Genomic DNA, 17,329 nt, shown 5'->3' with positions numbered 1-17,329 from the left:
GGTGCAGAACACAAGCTGGGCTGGGAAGTGATGGGCCAGCGGAAGGACAAGAAGATGGGAGGCTCTTTCTTGTCTGCCGAAGACGAGGCTGGTGTGGACTCTGCTCTAAAGAAGGAATTCCTGGCCTGCTGATGGACCCATAATGAACATGTGGCATAATTATAGCAGGGGGGGTTTAGTGAATGTAGAAAATGGTAGTTTTACGGGTTTTAGAATTGTTTTATTTAGTTTTAGTAGATTGACAACATTTTATTACGTACATTTTAAGGGTGTTTTTATTTGTGCTCTCTGGCCTAGTAATAAACTGTTTCTGATCAGACCTGCTTCCTCTCTGTGCCCGTGGTATCTGACTCGCTTGCTCCCCCTTGTATTTTAAAGAATCTTTCTTTTTAGCGTGACATTCTGGCGCGACCGCTTTAGTGTCGCCGCGTGTTACATATACAAGTATAAAAGAATAGCTTAAGTGTTTTGTCTTTAACATTTTAGTATGAACTTGTACAAAATGCAGCAAGACATTAAAATCAGTTTTATTGAATATAAAATAGACTGTATCAGATTCACATGGATCCTGGCAGACATCCAAATTTATGACATCGGTACCGGACATAAAAAAGTGTTATCACGCCATCTCTAATATGGATATGCTTCACTCCCTGTTTCATTCAGTTTATACCATTTGGTATTCAATTATACTCCATCAGAACGTTTTCACAAGAACTTTAATTTCAGCATAATCCCTTTGATTTGGGTTGTATAGAAATACTTTTTCTTTAAAACTCAGTTTCATGGTCACAATATACTCAATACAATTTATTTTTATTAAATCATATATTTGTAAAGTCAGACATCGTTTGGCTTCTCCACGTCTGTCATTCTCTCCCATCTTTCCACACATGCCAAGCTCTCAGCTTCAGGCCTGTTTTTAGAATCATCATTAGAAATTATATTTTCTTCTTATTATTAGTTTTTTTAATATCAGTTAAACTTATACCTGGTTATATTTTTATCAGTATCAAGCAATTAAGCACAATTAACCATCAGTAAAACCACATAAATTGTGATTCTGTGTTTAATCATTAATACACTTGATACCTCTTAGTCAAAAACATGTGTAATCATGGCTTGGTGACACATTTCTTATCTTCCACATATCTGTAGACACAGAACTGCCGAGGTTGAAGCTGGATCATGTGCACACACACATAACATTCAGACATTAGAACAGCCATTTTCACTATTAACATATTAAGCAAAATTATACTTTAATTTATCTTTGATTAAGAAATAAGATCCTTTGCCATTAGCAAATGTGGAAAAGCTCTATTTTAACACTCTGATCATTTTTGATATTGGGGAGGACACAGGCGCAGACAGTACAGGTTTTATTTACAATATATATACATGTGGAGGGGAATCCGGGGTTCCACAGGTCCAGGAAAAGGAAAGTTCAGGAAAAGGGAAGGTTCTCTCACACTCACACTCCACGATTCTACACACCCAATCATTCATGTCCCAAGCAGCAGGTAGGTCACAGGTCCAGGGAAAAGTGTCTCGCACAATCATCCAGTGATGAGAGGATCTGCGTCCTGGCCTTAAATGGCAAACACAACAGCAGCGTAATGGGAGACAGGTGCATGAAGCCCACAGTGAGCTCCGCCCAGTCAGAATGAAGAGGAAAAGAGAGAGCAAAACAATAAACACATGTGGCCTTGTGGGGCCAGCCAGGCAGACACAGGGACCACGACAGATTACACTGATTACACTACTCTGCTACAGATAGACGATACAGTGCCAACGTCACAAACACAGAGTTGGTTGGAGTCACACTCATACAGACACTTGGACACCAAAAAGAACAACATACAGGAAGAAATACCTACAAGCTTTTGTATCAGTCCCTTCAAACATTTTACTAAAAACCAGAACGACTTCAGTATCTGTAACGAATTTGGGCTGTTTCATCAACGACTACATTTGTAGGCAAATCAACATCAGAATTCACACTTTTGTGAAATCTCAGATCAACAGAACCACTGATCTGAAATCAGCTCTCACCTTTCACAGTAACCTGAACAGTAGCTTCAATCATGCCCAGACTAGACATGGCCACACATGTGTAGTTAGCTGATTCTTGAATGTTGGTGAGCTCCAGCACACTGCGCCCTAATGGCATCTCGTCTTCTTTGGACAGGTCCACCAAGCCCATGGTCCACTTGATATATGGCATTGGTGAGCCCACTGCTACACATGTTAGACTGACACTGCTGCCTGCCATCACTTCCTGGTTGGAGGGTAAAACGGAGAATCTGGGCGGGACTCTTCGTGCTAATGAAATAAAAAGAAAAAGGAATATGTGAGGTCATTATAATGCTTTTTGTGACGTTATGAATAGTTACGCCCATACAGGGTAAAAGCTAACTCAGAACAGCTGACAGAATGCAGGGCTGATTGCTTCTGTCCAGATGTGCAGACAAGCACAAAGAGAATAATGGAATAACATAACAAGCACATTTAAAGCAGGTCTCACAGCAGAGTGTGTTATTGGTGGGCGTGAGAACAGCGTTTGATCACTCATCCATAAAACAGCCTCTATGATACACGACTGTATGCTTTTAACGAAATCATGAAATGTTAGCCGAGCCCATCTCTTTCTTACCAAAACACTAATAAGCATTTTATAATCAATAATGAGTGATTTGTCTCCCTGTGTCAGGGGCAGCTAAAGTTATACGAGAAGATGCCATTAAAACACTGTCTGCACATTCCCACAGTCTGGCTTAAATCAAACCATGAGGGGCGAGGGTTTAAAGAGTTGTGTGATTTCATGAGATATCACAATGACCTTATTGATTAACTCCACAAATGAGAGAAACATTTTACCTCGTACGTAGAGATTGGCGGGACCAGAGTAACGCACACCAAGGCTGTTTGTGGCGACACATTCATATTTCCCCTGATCCGACTCCTCACTGTTCTCAATTTGCAGCGCTCCTGTGTAGAGAATTAGTGAATTGAGCTGTTTGATAGTGACTTGCTAGAGAGTCAGTAGCCAACTGTAACCCAGTATAACCCAGTTCATGATCAGACAGGATTACAGGTTTGGCAATAAAATACTTAAAGCAATACAAACATCCAGCAGATCAGGAAATATAAAACATGTCTTCTTTACCTTTCTTTGTTAAGAGATGGTTCATTGCAATGAAGCTGCATTTAAGAAAGAAAAAAAAAAACTTTCCTGTGCTCTCATTTTCCCCAACATGAATTTCTGAAAGCCAGTGATTGTTTTGGAAGCGCTGCAAGATGTTTTCATTTTCATTAAACATTAATGTATGTAGTGTTTCTGTAATGTTTGAATCCAGTTTGTGCACCCTCCCAGTCCAGCAAGAATAGAGGATGTGTGCTTCTGAAATATCTTTGGCTGCAGACACTCGTGCTGAGGAAACAGACTGTATGCAGATCCATCTATTTCAGTTTACAGTGAGTCTGCTCACACCTACAGACTAACCTCATACTGCATAGCGTGAACTTTCCATGAATGTGACAACGTGAAGATGGAGGCTTCATGACTGAAAGAGCCTCTGGTCAGTTTTCTCTTCTAACTCAGCACCAATCTGAACTTGTCACGGTCCTGAGTTATTATTTTTATTAATCTGTGACTTCATGCTTTTTCATTACTAATGTTTTGGTTTCTGTTTTAGTGCTCTAGTCCTTCTTTGATCTGTTAAGTCTAGTTCTTAGGTTTCATTCTGGCGCCTCCATGTTTAGTGTGGGTTTAGTTCTGTCCTCACCTTTGTTCTTGTTCCCCAGTCAGTCGTCTCTCATGTTGCTCCTGTCCCTGTACTCAGTGTTCCCTCTGTGCGGTGTCTAGTGTGGGCCTCTGTGTCTGTCGTGTACTTCCTGTTTTATTTTGACAGTCCTGCTTTATGTTCGGCCTCTGTTCCCCATCTCGTCTGTGTAATTAGTCCCAGCTGTGTTTCCCTTCTCCTTTTCAGACACACACTTTAGTAACAGTGTGTGTGTGTGTGTTAGAGAGTCAACAAAGCAACAAGTCTTTTATACATGTGGAAAATGTTGTGTGGAGTGACTCAGAGTTGGCAAAAATACAGACTGTGAAGGTTCTCAGTCATCCAGGTCATCCAGTCTAAGGAGCTTGGAAAGAAAAGCGTCTGGACTTCTTTAAGTTACTTGAAGATGTTTCACCTCTCATCCGAGAAGCTTCTTCAGTTCTAAGGTCAAATGGTGGAGAGTCCCAGATTTAAACCTAGTGGGAGTTTCCCCCCAAAGAAGGACAAAAGGACCCCCTGATGATCCTCTACCTAATCACATGAGCCAAGGTGTGAAAACGGGTGTGGGTCACAATCAGCCAGAGTTTCGGGTGAGCTCATACCCATACCCTGCATTTACGGACTTCCAAAGATCCACAAGGAAGGTGTCCCACTCAGACCCATTGTCAGTAGCTGTCAGGGTCCTGGGTCTGAGCGACCCAGGATTCCTGAGCAGTTATGGACTAATATTATAATATATATTTTGTATTGCTGTCCCTCGTTATCCCTGCTTTTTTTTATGCGTATGTGTGTGTATGTGTTTCTGCGGGCACCTTCAGGCCTGGTGGGTGTGGCCCTGCTGGCGGACTGGCCACACCCGAAGCCACACACCTGCTGCTGATCAGGCCTCGTCGGGGGAGCTACTTAAGAGAGTCTTGGAGCTCCCACCGACGCGGGATCATTTCGTGAGACTTCCCGTCAGTTCGCCAGCTGGTCTGTTAGTGAGTGTGAGCTTACCCAGTGAACTGAGGGTACTAACTACTGCCTCTATTTTCCCAGGAAGGATTGCTGGACAAGAGGGCAGCAGACACAGAGTGCACCGGCACGAGGGAGCAGACACATGAGCACAAACACTGGAAGAAGACACGGAGTGGAAGTCGGGAGCACACAGGGATGTATTATTGTTGTGTATCAGTTTTATCACTGTAAATAAACGCACTGCTTGTACATAGAGCACCGCGCCTGGGTCCTCCTTCCCCACACTCCCCAGAGTTTGCCATGCCGAACCATGACAGTAGCTCAGCCACTTACAACATTTCGAAACACCTTGCTACCGTCCTAGCACCTCTTGTGGGGAACACCCCACATCACATCAAGAACTCCACCGACTTCACCGACAAGGTCCAGAAGCTTACCCTTGACCCAGATGAAACCATGGTGTCCTTTGATGTAGTCTCCCTCTTCCACCACGGAGGCAGTGGAGACTGTCAGAAAACGACTACAAGAAGACAGCTCCTTGGAAGACAGGACCAAATTCACACCCGATCAGATCTGCACACTGTTAGACCTCTGCCTCACCACAACATACTTCAAATACAACAAAGGCTTCTACAGACAAAAAAATGGCTGTGCCATGGGCTCCCCTGTGTCACCTATTGTAGCCAACCTTTATATGGAAGAAGTGGAAAGAAAGGCTCTTGGCTCTTTCAAAGGAAGAGTACCCAGCCACTGGTACAGATATGTGGACGACACCTGGGTCAAAATCAAAAGACAAATAGTGGAATCCTTCAATACGCACATTAACACCGTGGATAAAAACTGTTTGCCTTTCCTGGACTGCGCTGTGCTCATTGAAGAGAACGGGAACCTCAACATCGAAGTTTACTGGAAGCCCACACACACGGACCAGTACCTCCTCTTTGACTCCCATCACCCTCTGGAACACAAACTTGGAGTAATCAGGACCCTACACCACCGGGCGGAACATGTTCCCTCTAAGCCTGAAGGAAAAAAGAAGGAACACACACATGTAAAGGAAGCACTTAAAACATGTGGTTATCCTAACTGGGCTTTTATAAAGTCAGCAAAGAGGCAGAGAAAAGAAGATCAGACACCAGCGAGGGAGGATAAGAAGGACAGACGCAACAACATTGTCATCCCCTATGTAGCCAGTGTATCAGAAAAACTCAGGAGAGTTTTCTCCAAGCATGACATCCCGGTGCATTTCAGACCCAGCAACACGCTCAGACAGAAACTGGTTCACCCCAAAAACAAAACTCCAAAACACAGACTTAACAATGTGGTGTATGCTGTACAGTGCAGCGAGGAATGCCCAGACCTCTACACTGGAGAGACCAAACAGCCACTTCACAAGCGCATGGCACAACACAGAAGAGCCACCTCCACAGGACAAGACTCAGCAGTCCATCTGCATCTAAAGGTCAAAGGTCACTCTTTCGAGGATGCCAATGTTCACATTTTGGACAGAGAGGACAGATGGTTTGAAAGAGGAGTGAAAGAAGCCATCTATGTCCACTGTGAGCGACCATCTTTGAACAGAGGCGGGGGTTTACAACACCAACTCTCTGCCATCTATAATCCAGTTTTGAGTTCCCTCCCCAGAAACTCTGGCTGATTGTGACCCACACCCAGTTTCACACCTTGGCTCATGTGATTAGAGGATCATCAGGGGGTCCTTTGTCCCTCTGTGGGGGAAAACTCCCACTGGGTTTAAATCTGGGACTCTCCACCATTTGACCTTAGAACTGAAGGAACTTCTCGGATGAGAGGTGAAACATCTTCAAGTAACTTAAAGAAGTCCAGACGCTTTTCTTTCCAAGCTCCTTAGACCAAAAATACAGACATTCTGTACTTAAGTAGAAGTACAAATACTACTGTTAAAAACTACTCCAGTAAAGTACTGGTTCAACTTCTTTACTCTAGTAAAGGTGCAGGCTCTGAGATGTACTCAAAGTAATAAAGTAAAAACTATCTCTTTGAATCAGAATGTCTTTATCGTCGTTGTTGCAGGTACAATGAAATTAAAAGTGGTCCCCAATCAGTGCATGATCCATAGAAATATGAAAATATAAATAAAAACAATAAAACTGATTAAAAATCAATAAATAAATCCCTAATAAGAATAGTATGAGCAAACATTCACATACACCTCCACACACATGCCTCAGTCAGTGCATAGATCATTTCAAGAATGGCGTGATGGACATGTTTTGGTAACAGCATTCAGACGTGTTATTGTGGTTGGAAAAAGCTGTGTTTGAGTCTATTTGTCCTTGCACTGATTGCTCTGTCCCGTTTCCACGAGGGCAAAGTAGGGTGTGAGGTATCTATTATATTGATCTGAGTTTTTGTAAGACAGCGGGTGTTGTGTAGATCTTCCAGCGTGGCGAGAGGGCAGCCAGTGATCCTTTGCGCGCTGTTAATGATCCCTTGGACTGCTTTCCTCTGAGCCACTGTGCAGCTAGTGTACCACATGCATATGCAATAGGTTAGTACACTCTGGATGGTGGCTCTGTTGGAGGACGTTTCTATTTTTGTGCAAAGCTAACTGAACCTTGTGCTATATTAACATAATAATAAAATAATATTAGAATATGGGAACACAAATTTTTGTCTAACTTCTTTTAATTCTAATTATACTCGGCTTGAATCTGGAGAAAAAGAAGAAAAATGTATATCTCTATCTTCTGTTGCCTCCATTGTACAGGGGGCTGTGACTATAAACAGGAAAATGATTCGGGAAGAGGTTAAAGTGGATTCAGCAGGTGGGGGAAACCTAGAATCAGCTGTAGTGGCTCAGCGTGGGGAAAAGAATCATAACTCAGTCATTCGATTGAGAGCTTCAGTAGATTTTCTTAGTGTGCAGCTGACCTGCTGCTGTGGACGTACACAGCTGAATTCAACCAGATGTCAGCAGATGTTTCATGAGTTGGCTGATTTCATCCTGTACACTGACAGTACGCTGTTTATGCTGTGTGTTTTCTAGATTGTATAAAGTTTCTATGAAGGTGGAATTCGGTGAATGAATCTCAATCTCTGGATGACATAATGACATCAGTTGAACTCATGAATGAATCAAACAATGTCTGAAAATGCTGCTTATAACTGTGGAAACTTGAACTGCATTGGTGGCACAAAAGCCTGATCAGCTTCCAGCTTGAATCTTTTCCATCAGGTGAAAATGTCTTTATCTGTATATCTGTAAGGTTGCAGACGCAGTCATCGCTGTCAAAGACGTTATTCCAACATCCGCGTTACTTTTAACGTGGCAGCTGTCCTGATTTGACCAATAAAATTCACAAAAAGAATTCATGCAAATAATCAAAGTGAACTTAAATAAAACATTCATGCCTTTAATGGTGAAAGTGAATAAAAGAAATGGTACGGGAACAAAGATGTGAAAGCTGCTTTGCAACATTCTCAGTATGCCACGCAAATTCAAACCTTAGAGATATTAAATCAGATCATTTTAAAGTCTACCTGAGCGAAGCTGTTTGAGGCGCCCGTCGCTGCTGCTGATATTCACAGGAAGCATGTCCTTGAACCACGAGATCTCTGGGTCTGGGTTTCCACTGGCAGAGCACAGCATTGTGGCAGTTCTGCTTTTTTCAACAACTTTAAGCTGGGGGCCCATATCAATGAAGGGAAAGCCATGGGGGATGTTGTTCTCTGAAAAATTGCAAAAGGCAGGTTAGGCATGTTGAGCTGGTAAAGACAAAGGCAGCAAATATATTTCAGATGCCACAAAATTAGTGCAAGAGCAGAAGATACCAAAGAGTGATACTTTAGATCTGCTGCTCTTTGTGATGAGGTTGGAAAGTAGAATTGTGTTTGTAACTGATGATAATGGTGAGTTATTAACAACACAAGGAGTCTGAAGTTTAGACAGAAGAAGGATCATTTCAGTCTGCCTCTGATGCTTACAAAGCTGCCTTAGGCTTACAGTACAGTAACTAACCAATAAGCCATCTTATGGTAACCAACGTAACAGAACAACAGAATACAGAACTTAAACCAAAATTTATGATTCACGTTTTTTTCCCTAAAACACTGACCCTGAACTGATATTCTACTCTTTTAGTCCCTCTTTAAACTCTGGCACTCTCCTGTTTTTTTTCTGGTGTTTGTTTGTTTGTTTGGGGGGTTCTAGTATTTCTTATATTTTATAGAAGACATTTTTAAAAATGTCTTCTAAAAGAAATTCACCTGCTATTCTCCTTATTAAATGTGAGAAAACCACCATGGAAATCTGCATCTGTAAATCTGTAATTGTAATATGTTTGTCTGAAATAGGTCTCTCTTGTAAATGATGCACTGAGTCTCAATGTGACCTGTATACATAAATGTAAGTAAATAAAATAAAATAAAACATTTGGCCTTCATTGAAACTGACATACACGGTGTATTTCATTGAGGTCAGTGGAAACCATAATCATTAGGTTTTCATTTATATTGTTACATTAGGATATATCAGCTCCGTTGTGACACTGCTAATACCAGATAGATTTTGGAGCTGTTGCATGAATGAATATTTGCTTTTGGGGGGAAAAAAAGTATAAAATCTTAAAAAATCCTAAAATCTTAAAAAAAAAAAAACAGGATCCATTTTTACCTTCCAGCACTTCAAGTCTGGCACTGACGTTGACCTCGCCTGCACTATTGCTGGCGATGCACTTGTAAATGGCTGCATCTCTGTATACGCGCAGCGGCTGGATCCGCAGCACCGACCCCAAACCTCCATCAAATTCAATCACCTAGAAGAGCCACAGTAAACGGGAGGAGAGTTATTTTTCAAGGCTTCTTTTTCTTTTAGACAACGTTGGCTTCATTACAAGATTTCAATAAAATCCAGTCGTCCTTGCAGACTACACAGAGCTTTGTCTTTCTTATGTCGAAGTAATTAAATAAATGTTTATAATAAATAAATAAAGAGCGTGATTCACTGTGGGGGCTCTGTGAATTCGTTTTTATGCTTAGCAATGTTAGAGTCATGCATCAGCACCCACCTCAAATCGCTGGCTGCTGACCTTCTTGCCTATCTTGAACCAGGTGATTCTGGGTTTTGGCTCTCCTCTGGCCTGGCACACAAATGAAGCAACTCCACCCGAGATGCCCGTCTGATTCACAGGAAATGTGATGAAACTTGGAGGGCCTGATGAAGATGACGTGACAGGACAAATAAGTTACTGACATGGAGATTCAGAGTGATGGGAGACCTTGTCTGTGGGTGTCACTATTCTCCACACACAGGACACCTGAGAAAACCCAGAGAAGCGCTGCTGCTTCACCTGCAGCTCAGTCATGAGACACACGTCCGGTCTGTGTGTTAGTGTCACATTCTTGTCTTTGTTTTGACACAGTGTTTAAACCAAAACAAAGTTTAACATTAAACTTTTTTACGTTAAAAATGTTTTGTATAACGATGAAACACAATTTTGTGTGATCAGGTAACTGACTGAGCATCTCCCAAAATTAGGAAAAGGCCACTACTATGTTATAATGCTGCACTATCTCAGAGACACCTCCAGCTCTTTAGAGTTTTACAGGACATCATGACTGTGTGCATGATAACACAGTCTGTGATTCATTGTCTGTGATGCTCCTGTTGTCCTGCAGCAATGCTGAAATCAGGACAGTGTAGAAGGTTTGAGTGAGTGCTCTGCTGCAGAGCTCTCTAACTAAGTTCATTTTGAAAGCTTTTACCTTAAATGCTTACACTGAGCTTCAGCCAGAGGCTTACCTTGGCTTTTCTGCAAGTTAAAAGCCAGACTGAAAAAGAAAACAAAACAGAAATAGGAAAAAACACAACGAAAAGGAACAAAAACTGAAGTGTTTCTGGGGACACAATAACCTGACGGACCAGACCTGGACATGACAAACTAACAGTAAATGGCTAATAGCAAGCATGTATATGTGCATTATATGAATCATGTGATTAATATACACATTACTTTGAACCTTTTCTCCTCATAACACTAATGAACCGTCTTCTTCTCCTCAACGAGTCTCAGTGCGGTCCTTTGTATGTCTTGGTGCCAGTTCAGGGTCTGCCGGTGTATAGACCGGGTCCTTGGAAGACCACGAAGGCCAGAAGTGAGAGGCTGTGAAATCGGACAATCTAGCCCATAATGCGCTGCCCAGTGTGCCAAGCAACACATCATCAACTAGAAACATTTAAAACTGCATTGTTTGATAGAAATGAAGGAGAAAATCTTAATTTGATCTTATTTTTCATTTGCTTTGATTTCACACTGGTATTTGATGTATCTGAGGCCGACAGACAGTCATTTTAAGATTAGCTAGTAAACAGTGCGCTAATATACTTCATGAGACAAACGACCAACAAACTTCGGTATTATAATGTAAATGTTTGTCCAAAATGTCATTTATTGTATTATTAAATTAAATTTATTTAATTTAAAAAACTACAGCAGTGAAATTTAACAGGAAACAATCAAGGTGAAATTATTTCTATTTCATATTAATTTAAGTTTTGATCTCAAAGACAAATATTTCTACATCACTACATTTAACTGAGAGCTGACTTATACGAGCACAAAGACAACTCGTGTATGCACATACATCCGTTATGTTTCTTTATTAAATAAAATGCTGAGCTGTTTGATTTTATCCATAAATTAAATGATTATTGAAAAAACAATGAATGAATGTTGATATTTTAAAACTTGAAGCACCATCCAAATGCAGGTCACACAGGTCCCTCTGACACACACAGAGCACGTGTGACATGTGACCGTAGAAGAGCAGAATGACACAGCGTGAGGTCAAAGGTCGCAGTGAAGTTGTTCTGGAGTTTTATGGGCTGAAAATGTGTTCATAAATATTTTGTACTTGTAAACCGGTTTTGTATGTGTAAAAAAGATTTGTGTGTGGACTTAGCCAAAAAAAACCCTGCAAGTTACAAGTAGAAATTTTGACCCTATTTTTCTTCCTTTCATCTGATTGGTCAATGTCAATCACAAATGTAACAATCCAATCAGAGAACAAATGGGTTTCGCTGTCAGAGGGGCGCTTTTTTGAACTGCAGGTCTTTGAAGGGAATAAATGCCCTTTTACATGCCAACCCAGCGTTTTCCTTCATCACCACGAAGGAAAACAGTCTGTGGTCGTCCGAGTTTGGTGATTTTTGTGTCACAGGTTTCACCGCCAGAGCCTTTTCAACAGCGCTGCGGACCGCCGGGGGGGGGGGCAGTGTTTTGGAAATGACAGTCTTCATTACAAAGCTTTCTTCGTTATCAGTTAGCATACATGTTTTATTGAACATTTGAAGAACCAGCAAAAAAAAACAGAAACTCTTGTAGAGGACATAAAGTCAGAGATAAAAACGACAAGGAGCAGGTGCATCTAGTACAGGTTCAAGGTTCAAGGTTCTTTATTTGTCAGATAACACACAGTGAAATGTAACCTGACACGCTCCTCGTCCATCGTTGCACCCCTAATATATATATATAGTATATACACTGGGTGAATGTGCAGTAGTAGCAGCAAGCAGGTGAATTCTGTACATTAATATGAATAGACATCTGACTATTTTACAGAATAGACAATATAAACATATTTAAAATTAAAGGAATTGAAATGTACATTGTGCCTTGGTTTAGTGTCTGGAAGAGTCCTGTCTCAGTCAATTATAGATGATGTGAGAGGGCGGGTGTGTGTGTTTAGGGCACGGATGGCTTGGGGATAGAAGCTCCTCTTGAGTCTCTCTGTCCTTGCCCGGAAGATGCGGAACCTTCTACCAGATTGCAGAAGTTGGAACAGTTTGTTGCCAGGATGGGACGGGTCCTTCAGTATCTGCGCTGCTCTAGTCCGGCATCTCCTGGTGTAGGTGTCCTGAAGCGGGGGGAGAGCAATCCTGCAGCAGCGTTCTGCTGTACGGATCACTCTCTGGAGAGCTTTTTGGTCCTTCACACAGCTGTTCCCGAACCACGATGTCATGTTCTGTGTGAGGATGCTCTCCACAGCGCCTGTATAGAAAATCCTGAGGGTCTTTGTAGAGACCCTGAACTTCCGCAGTTGTCGTAGGTGATACAGGCGCTGCCTAGCCTTTTTGGTCTGGACCTGAATGTGGGCAGCCCATGTCAGGTCTGAGGAGATGTGGACACCAAGATACTTGAAGGACTGCACCCTCTCCACTGGAGCTCCATTGATGATAATGGGCTTGTAGTCTCTGTGCTGACTCCTTCTGAAGTCCACCACCAGCTCCTTGGTCTTGCTGACGTTCAGCTGGAGGTGGTTGTCCTGGCACCACGATGCCAGATTCTTCACTTCATCCATGTAGGCCGCCTCATCGTTGTTGGAGATGGCACCCAACACCACTGTGTCGTCAGCAAACTTCACAATGGTGTTGGAGCCATGGGTGGCCACACAGTCTGAAGTGTAGAGGGAGTAGAGCAGTGGCGAGAGGACACATCCCTGAGGTGCTCCTGTGTTGATGGTGATGCTGTTGGAGAAGCACCTGCCCACCCTCACCACCTGAGTTCTGCCAGTGAGGAAGTCCAACACCCATGCACACAGACGGCTGTTAAGTCCCAGATCCCTCAGCTTTGTGAACAGTCTGCAGGGCACTATTGTGTTAAACGCTGAACTGTAATCAACAAACAGCATTCGCACATAGTTACCCTGTTTCTTGTCCACGTGGCTGAGAGTGGTGTGTAGGACGTGGGCGATGGCATCCTCTGTGGATCTGTTGGATCTGTATGCGAACTGCAGCGGATCTGTGGTGTCTGGGATGGAGGAGGAGATGATGTTCTTCAGCAGCCTCTCAAACACCTTCATTACTACCGAGGTCAGTGCAACTGGCCGGTAGTCGTTCAGGGATGAGGGTTTGCTGTTCTTGGGCACAGGGATGATGGTGGATCTTTTGAAGCATGTGGGGACCACAGGTAGAGCTGCTGCAAAAACCCACAGAGCTCAGCAGCAACAAATTCTGGATCCTTTGCTTTTAGTTAGCAGTTAGCATTAGCAGCACATCCTGCGTCTGATGTGAAAGGACTTTTATGCTGCACACTGTGACTCACAGCCATGGTCCCGGGTCAGCCCTGACTTTGTGTTAAACTAATCCTAAAGTAATAATGGTGTTTCTAACCACTGATGTACCACAACTTTATCCTTTCAACAGCTACTGGAAGTTAGGGGACCCAGCTGCTACCCTTCAAGGACCTGCAGTTCAAAAAAAGCGCCCCTCCGACAGCCAAACCCATCTGTTCTCTGATTGGATTGTTACATTTGTGATTGACATGACATTGACCAATCAGATGAAAGGAAGAAAAATAGGGTCAAAATTTGTACTTGTAACTTGCAGGGTTTTTTTTTTGGCTAAGTCCACACACAAATCTTTTTTACACATACAAATCCTGATTTACAAGTACAAAATATTTATGACCACATTTTGAGCCCATAGAGTTTGTCTCCAAACAAACAACATCCTGTATATGGACACATTGATCAAAGAAAGTATGGAAATAAAGTATAAGCACATCTAAATATGGAACTGTTTGTCAAACATGATTTGGACACAAATTGGGGAATAATTGGCGTTTCAAATTTACATTATGAACGAACGAGCTTCAGGTGAACTCCCTGTTTTTGTTGAACTTGTACATTCAATAGAACAGCTCGCATCAGACTATTTTTCTGTACTGCACTCTATGTTTTTGCCCAGTGTTTGGGTTCTAAGTAGGTTTTAAAAAACCTAAATCAACATCTTTTTAGTCTAAAGAAGTTCAGGAAATCCTTTTAAATGTATGACCTGACATCTTAGACACCACAAAAGACAACACAATACATGCTTTAGAGGATGGAGCAGTTCCCATAGTCAGGTGGGAAACAGGAGGGGATTGGCTCTTAATTATATTACAGTGACCCTATGACAGCAGTATAGGTGAGGTCCCCAACCCCGTCCCCACTGGGCGGTGCTGCCTGGCTGTCCCCGACACCCAGAGGTACCACAAAAGTAAAAGTCTAATGGAGCGCTTTCTGCTGTGCAGTGTGAGTCTGTTCTACACACTCCACGGCATGAAGGTTTGTTCTCTTCATGTAATCAGTCAAAGTGCAACAAATTAGTGCAATAAGTTGAACATTAAATATCTATATCATTCCTTTAAATGAACAGAGCTCCTTGAAATCTGCTGCAGGTGAGCCACTGATCACTGCACTAATTACAGCATAAAATGCACTTTGTGTCAAAATACTCATGAAGCATAATGTTTTATTGGATGATGATAAAGCTAAGGTGTAAATGAGGGCACTTACTCTCTGCCAGAGACGAGAACAGCATGCAGCTGAGTGAAAACAGGACCAGCAGCCCCCCTCGGGGGCGAGGGGACCCTGCCAGGTGAATATTACACACCATGTTACAAACTGTTTCTGCTCAGTCCCCTGCTGGCCACGTCCCAATATGTCAAAGTCAAAGACAAACACCTGAGACAGCAAACACATACAGAAGAGAGGTACACAGACATCAGCAATCAAACTTACCACATCTCTGCACACAGGCTGCTCAGAACATTAAGGGAGGAGCCAGAGAGTTGATTCTGTTCTAACTTCTATTCTGTATGTTGTGTTTTCAGTGGGAGAAACATTTAACTTACCTATGTGACTTCTTCAGCCTTAGAGACTGAAAATGCAACATCAACGTGCAAAGAATCAACTTTCCGGGCTTTCCTTCCCTCTGTGACTGAGCATGTGTCAGGACACTGAGGCAAGCATCAGTTCAGAGACATAAACCACTATGAATCCATTTCAGCTGCATTGGTGCAAATTAGGGCAACAACATGTATCCTGAGAAGACAAGAGCAAGGCAAAGCCCCATAGTGGTAACACTCTGCTCTTATCCCTCCTCCTGACTTTTCTCTGGTTTACTTTTTGTTATTGTCCTCTTCTCTGCTGATGGCATGAGACAGTATCTGCAGCAGATTCAAGCTCCACAGGTTTTCTGCAGGGAGGAAGAGGAGGAGCGTTGCCAGAGCCCTACAAAGTGACCTCCACCTACTGAAGCTACTGAGGCATGTTTCTGAGGGTACTCAGGTCTATACTGAGGAAACGTGACAGACATGAAGGAGTCTGGAGGCACAAACATGACCAGTTTCGTGGTGGTCAGTGATGGCCTGGGGAAAGGAATGGTTGTGTTAGGCTGTGGAAGAAGATCTCAGAGCATCTTTGTGACCTCAAAGAGTGAAATGGAAATCAGTGATTTTGATTCTGACTATATATTTCTTTCGTTTGTGTAAATTTTGGACTCTGTTCTCTCATTGATTACACTCAGCATACCATCAGGTGTCTCACTCTCTGTGCAGGTGGAGAGAGCAGGGCTGTCACGATGCCAGAAATGTGGTAATCACAGAATTACACAATACACCAAACCTGACTTTCACATGATGATCACAGGTACATAAGCATCAGGTTATTTAAGTCTTTTTAAATCACTGCTGCATTTATTTCAATATTTTCTCTATCAATAATTTTGTGGCAGAAACATTTTTGTCACATTTTTGTCAAAATGTTTAACACAAAAAGTCTTTATACTTCAGAGAAGTTTTAAATTTTCTGATTATAATTATATAATTATTATTATTATTTCAACATCTGTGGGACACAGATGTTGAAATAATGCGGATACTGGTCAAAGCAGCCGTTTCTTTCTGTGAAACCAAACCCACAGAAACTATCATATAACACTGTCAGCTGTGATTATGCTAGAAACTGCCAACACATGTTCATCCACACTGTGATTGTTCGGTCATTAAAATGTTAAAGTTAAAATTTTCCTGTTAGTAAAAGTTCTGGTTATAAACGCGTCATGTGTTTGATCCCAGAGGAGAAGCTGTATATGTTTAGAAAAGCATAAAACATGTAACTGTTAACAGTTTAAATCATTTTATAAATATTTGCATGTAAAACAAACAAATGTCAACATTGTATATAAATACAAAACTAAACTCGATGAGAACATTCAGGAACGATAACGGTGAACTTACTGAATCTCCTTTTTGTCTCCTTCTCTCAAAGTGTTTCGTTCTTTATTTATTTTTCAGGGAGTCCAACAACCTACTTTATGTAAGCAAACAGGAGTCAGGTGACCTGGTAACGGGCAGACGTGGGCGTGGCTAATTGTCCCAGTGTAACAGCTGATATTTGCTTACATAGTCCATTTTCCTCTAACAGCAGCACAGAGCTGCCAGCATGTTTAATGATTGACAAGATTAAAGACAAAACGTTGCTGTGATCAGTTCACGATAAATCTGATAAATAACTGCTTTAATATAAGTTTGGTCAAGTTGTTCTGGTGTGTATAACTGTGCTCCTCTTATAGAGAACAAATGTGAGATGTTGATTCCTGCCAGCAGAAACCAGCACAGGCTGCTTCATGTGGACTGGAACTAATAACTGCTTTTAATATTAGTTCGGGGGAGTTGTTCACAGTCTAAAAAGTAATTCAGAGGCTTAGTAAATATCACGATGAATATAAGTTTTTTTTTTTTTTTTTTTTTTGAAGTGACATCAGAAACAGCAGCATGTGGCAT

General features: G+C 42.0%; 1 protein-coding gene across 4 annotated transcripts; it reads right to left on the bottom strand.

Annotated features, from left to right (window-relative positions):
- Nucleotides 1–511: 511 nt before the first annotated feature.
- Nucleotides 512–16,848, bottom strand: LOC113010308 (receptor-type tyrosine-protein phosphatase F-like). 4 transcript variants are annotated; one of them, XM_026149335.1, is made up of 7 exons: nucleotides 16,784–16,848; nucleotides 15,060–15,227; nucleotides 9,791–9,936; nucleotides 9,397–9,538; nucleotides 8,265–8,453; nucleotides 2,881–2,991; nucleotides 512–2,325 (listed from the first exon to the last, which is right to left on the bottom strand). In XM_026149335.1, the coding sequence occupies exons 2-7, from the start codon at nucleotides 15,157–15,159 to the stop codon at nucleotides 2,045–2,047; spliced, it is 969 nt and encodes a 322-aa protein (XP_026005120.1). In that variant the 5' UTR covers nucleotides 15,160–15,227; nucleotides 16,784–16,848; the 3' UTR covers nucleotides 512–2,044. The 4 variants fall into 4 exon arrangements, with proteins under 4 accessions (XP_026005120.1, XP_026005123.1, XP_026005121.1 ...); XM_026149338.1 differs by having other exon boundaries at nucleotides 15,060–15,134; nucleotides 16,784–16,827; XM_026149336.1 differs by having other exon boundaries at nucleotides 15,060–15,913; nucleotides 16,784–16,823.
- Between the last annotated feature and the right edge of the window lie 481 nt (nucleotides 16,849–17,329).

This window comes from Astatotilapia calliptera, chromosome 18 (genome assembly GCF_900246225.1).
Source record: "Astatotilapia calliptera chromosome 18, fAstCal1.2, whole genome shotgun sequence".
NCBI lineage: Eukaryota > Metazoa > Chordata > Actinopteri > Cichliformes > Cichlidae > Astatotilapia > Astatotilapia calliptera.
Note: the sequence above shows the minus strand (reverse complement) of the source record. Positions and strands in the feature narration are given on the sequence as shown.

Coding starts and splice junctions, on each gene's coding strand:
- LOC113010308 (XM_026149335.1), bottom strand. CDS start 15,159: ATGGTGTGTAATATTCACCTGGCAGGGTCCCCTCGCCCCCGAGGGGGG. Junction 9,937..15,059: donor GTTCTCGTCTCTGGCAGAGA/GTAAGTGCCCTC, acceptor CATCTTCATCAG/GCCCTCCAAGTTTCATCACA. Junction 2,326..2,880: donor CGCCAATCTCTACGTACGAG/GTAAAATGTTTC, acceptor TTATTTCATTAG/CACGAAGAGTCCCGCCCAGA.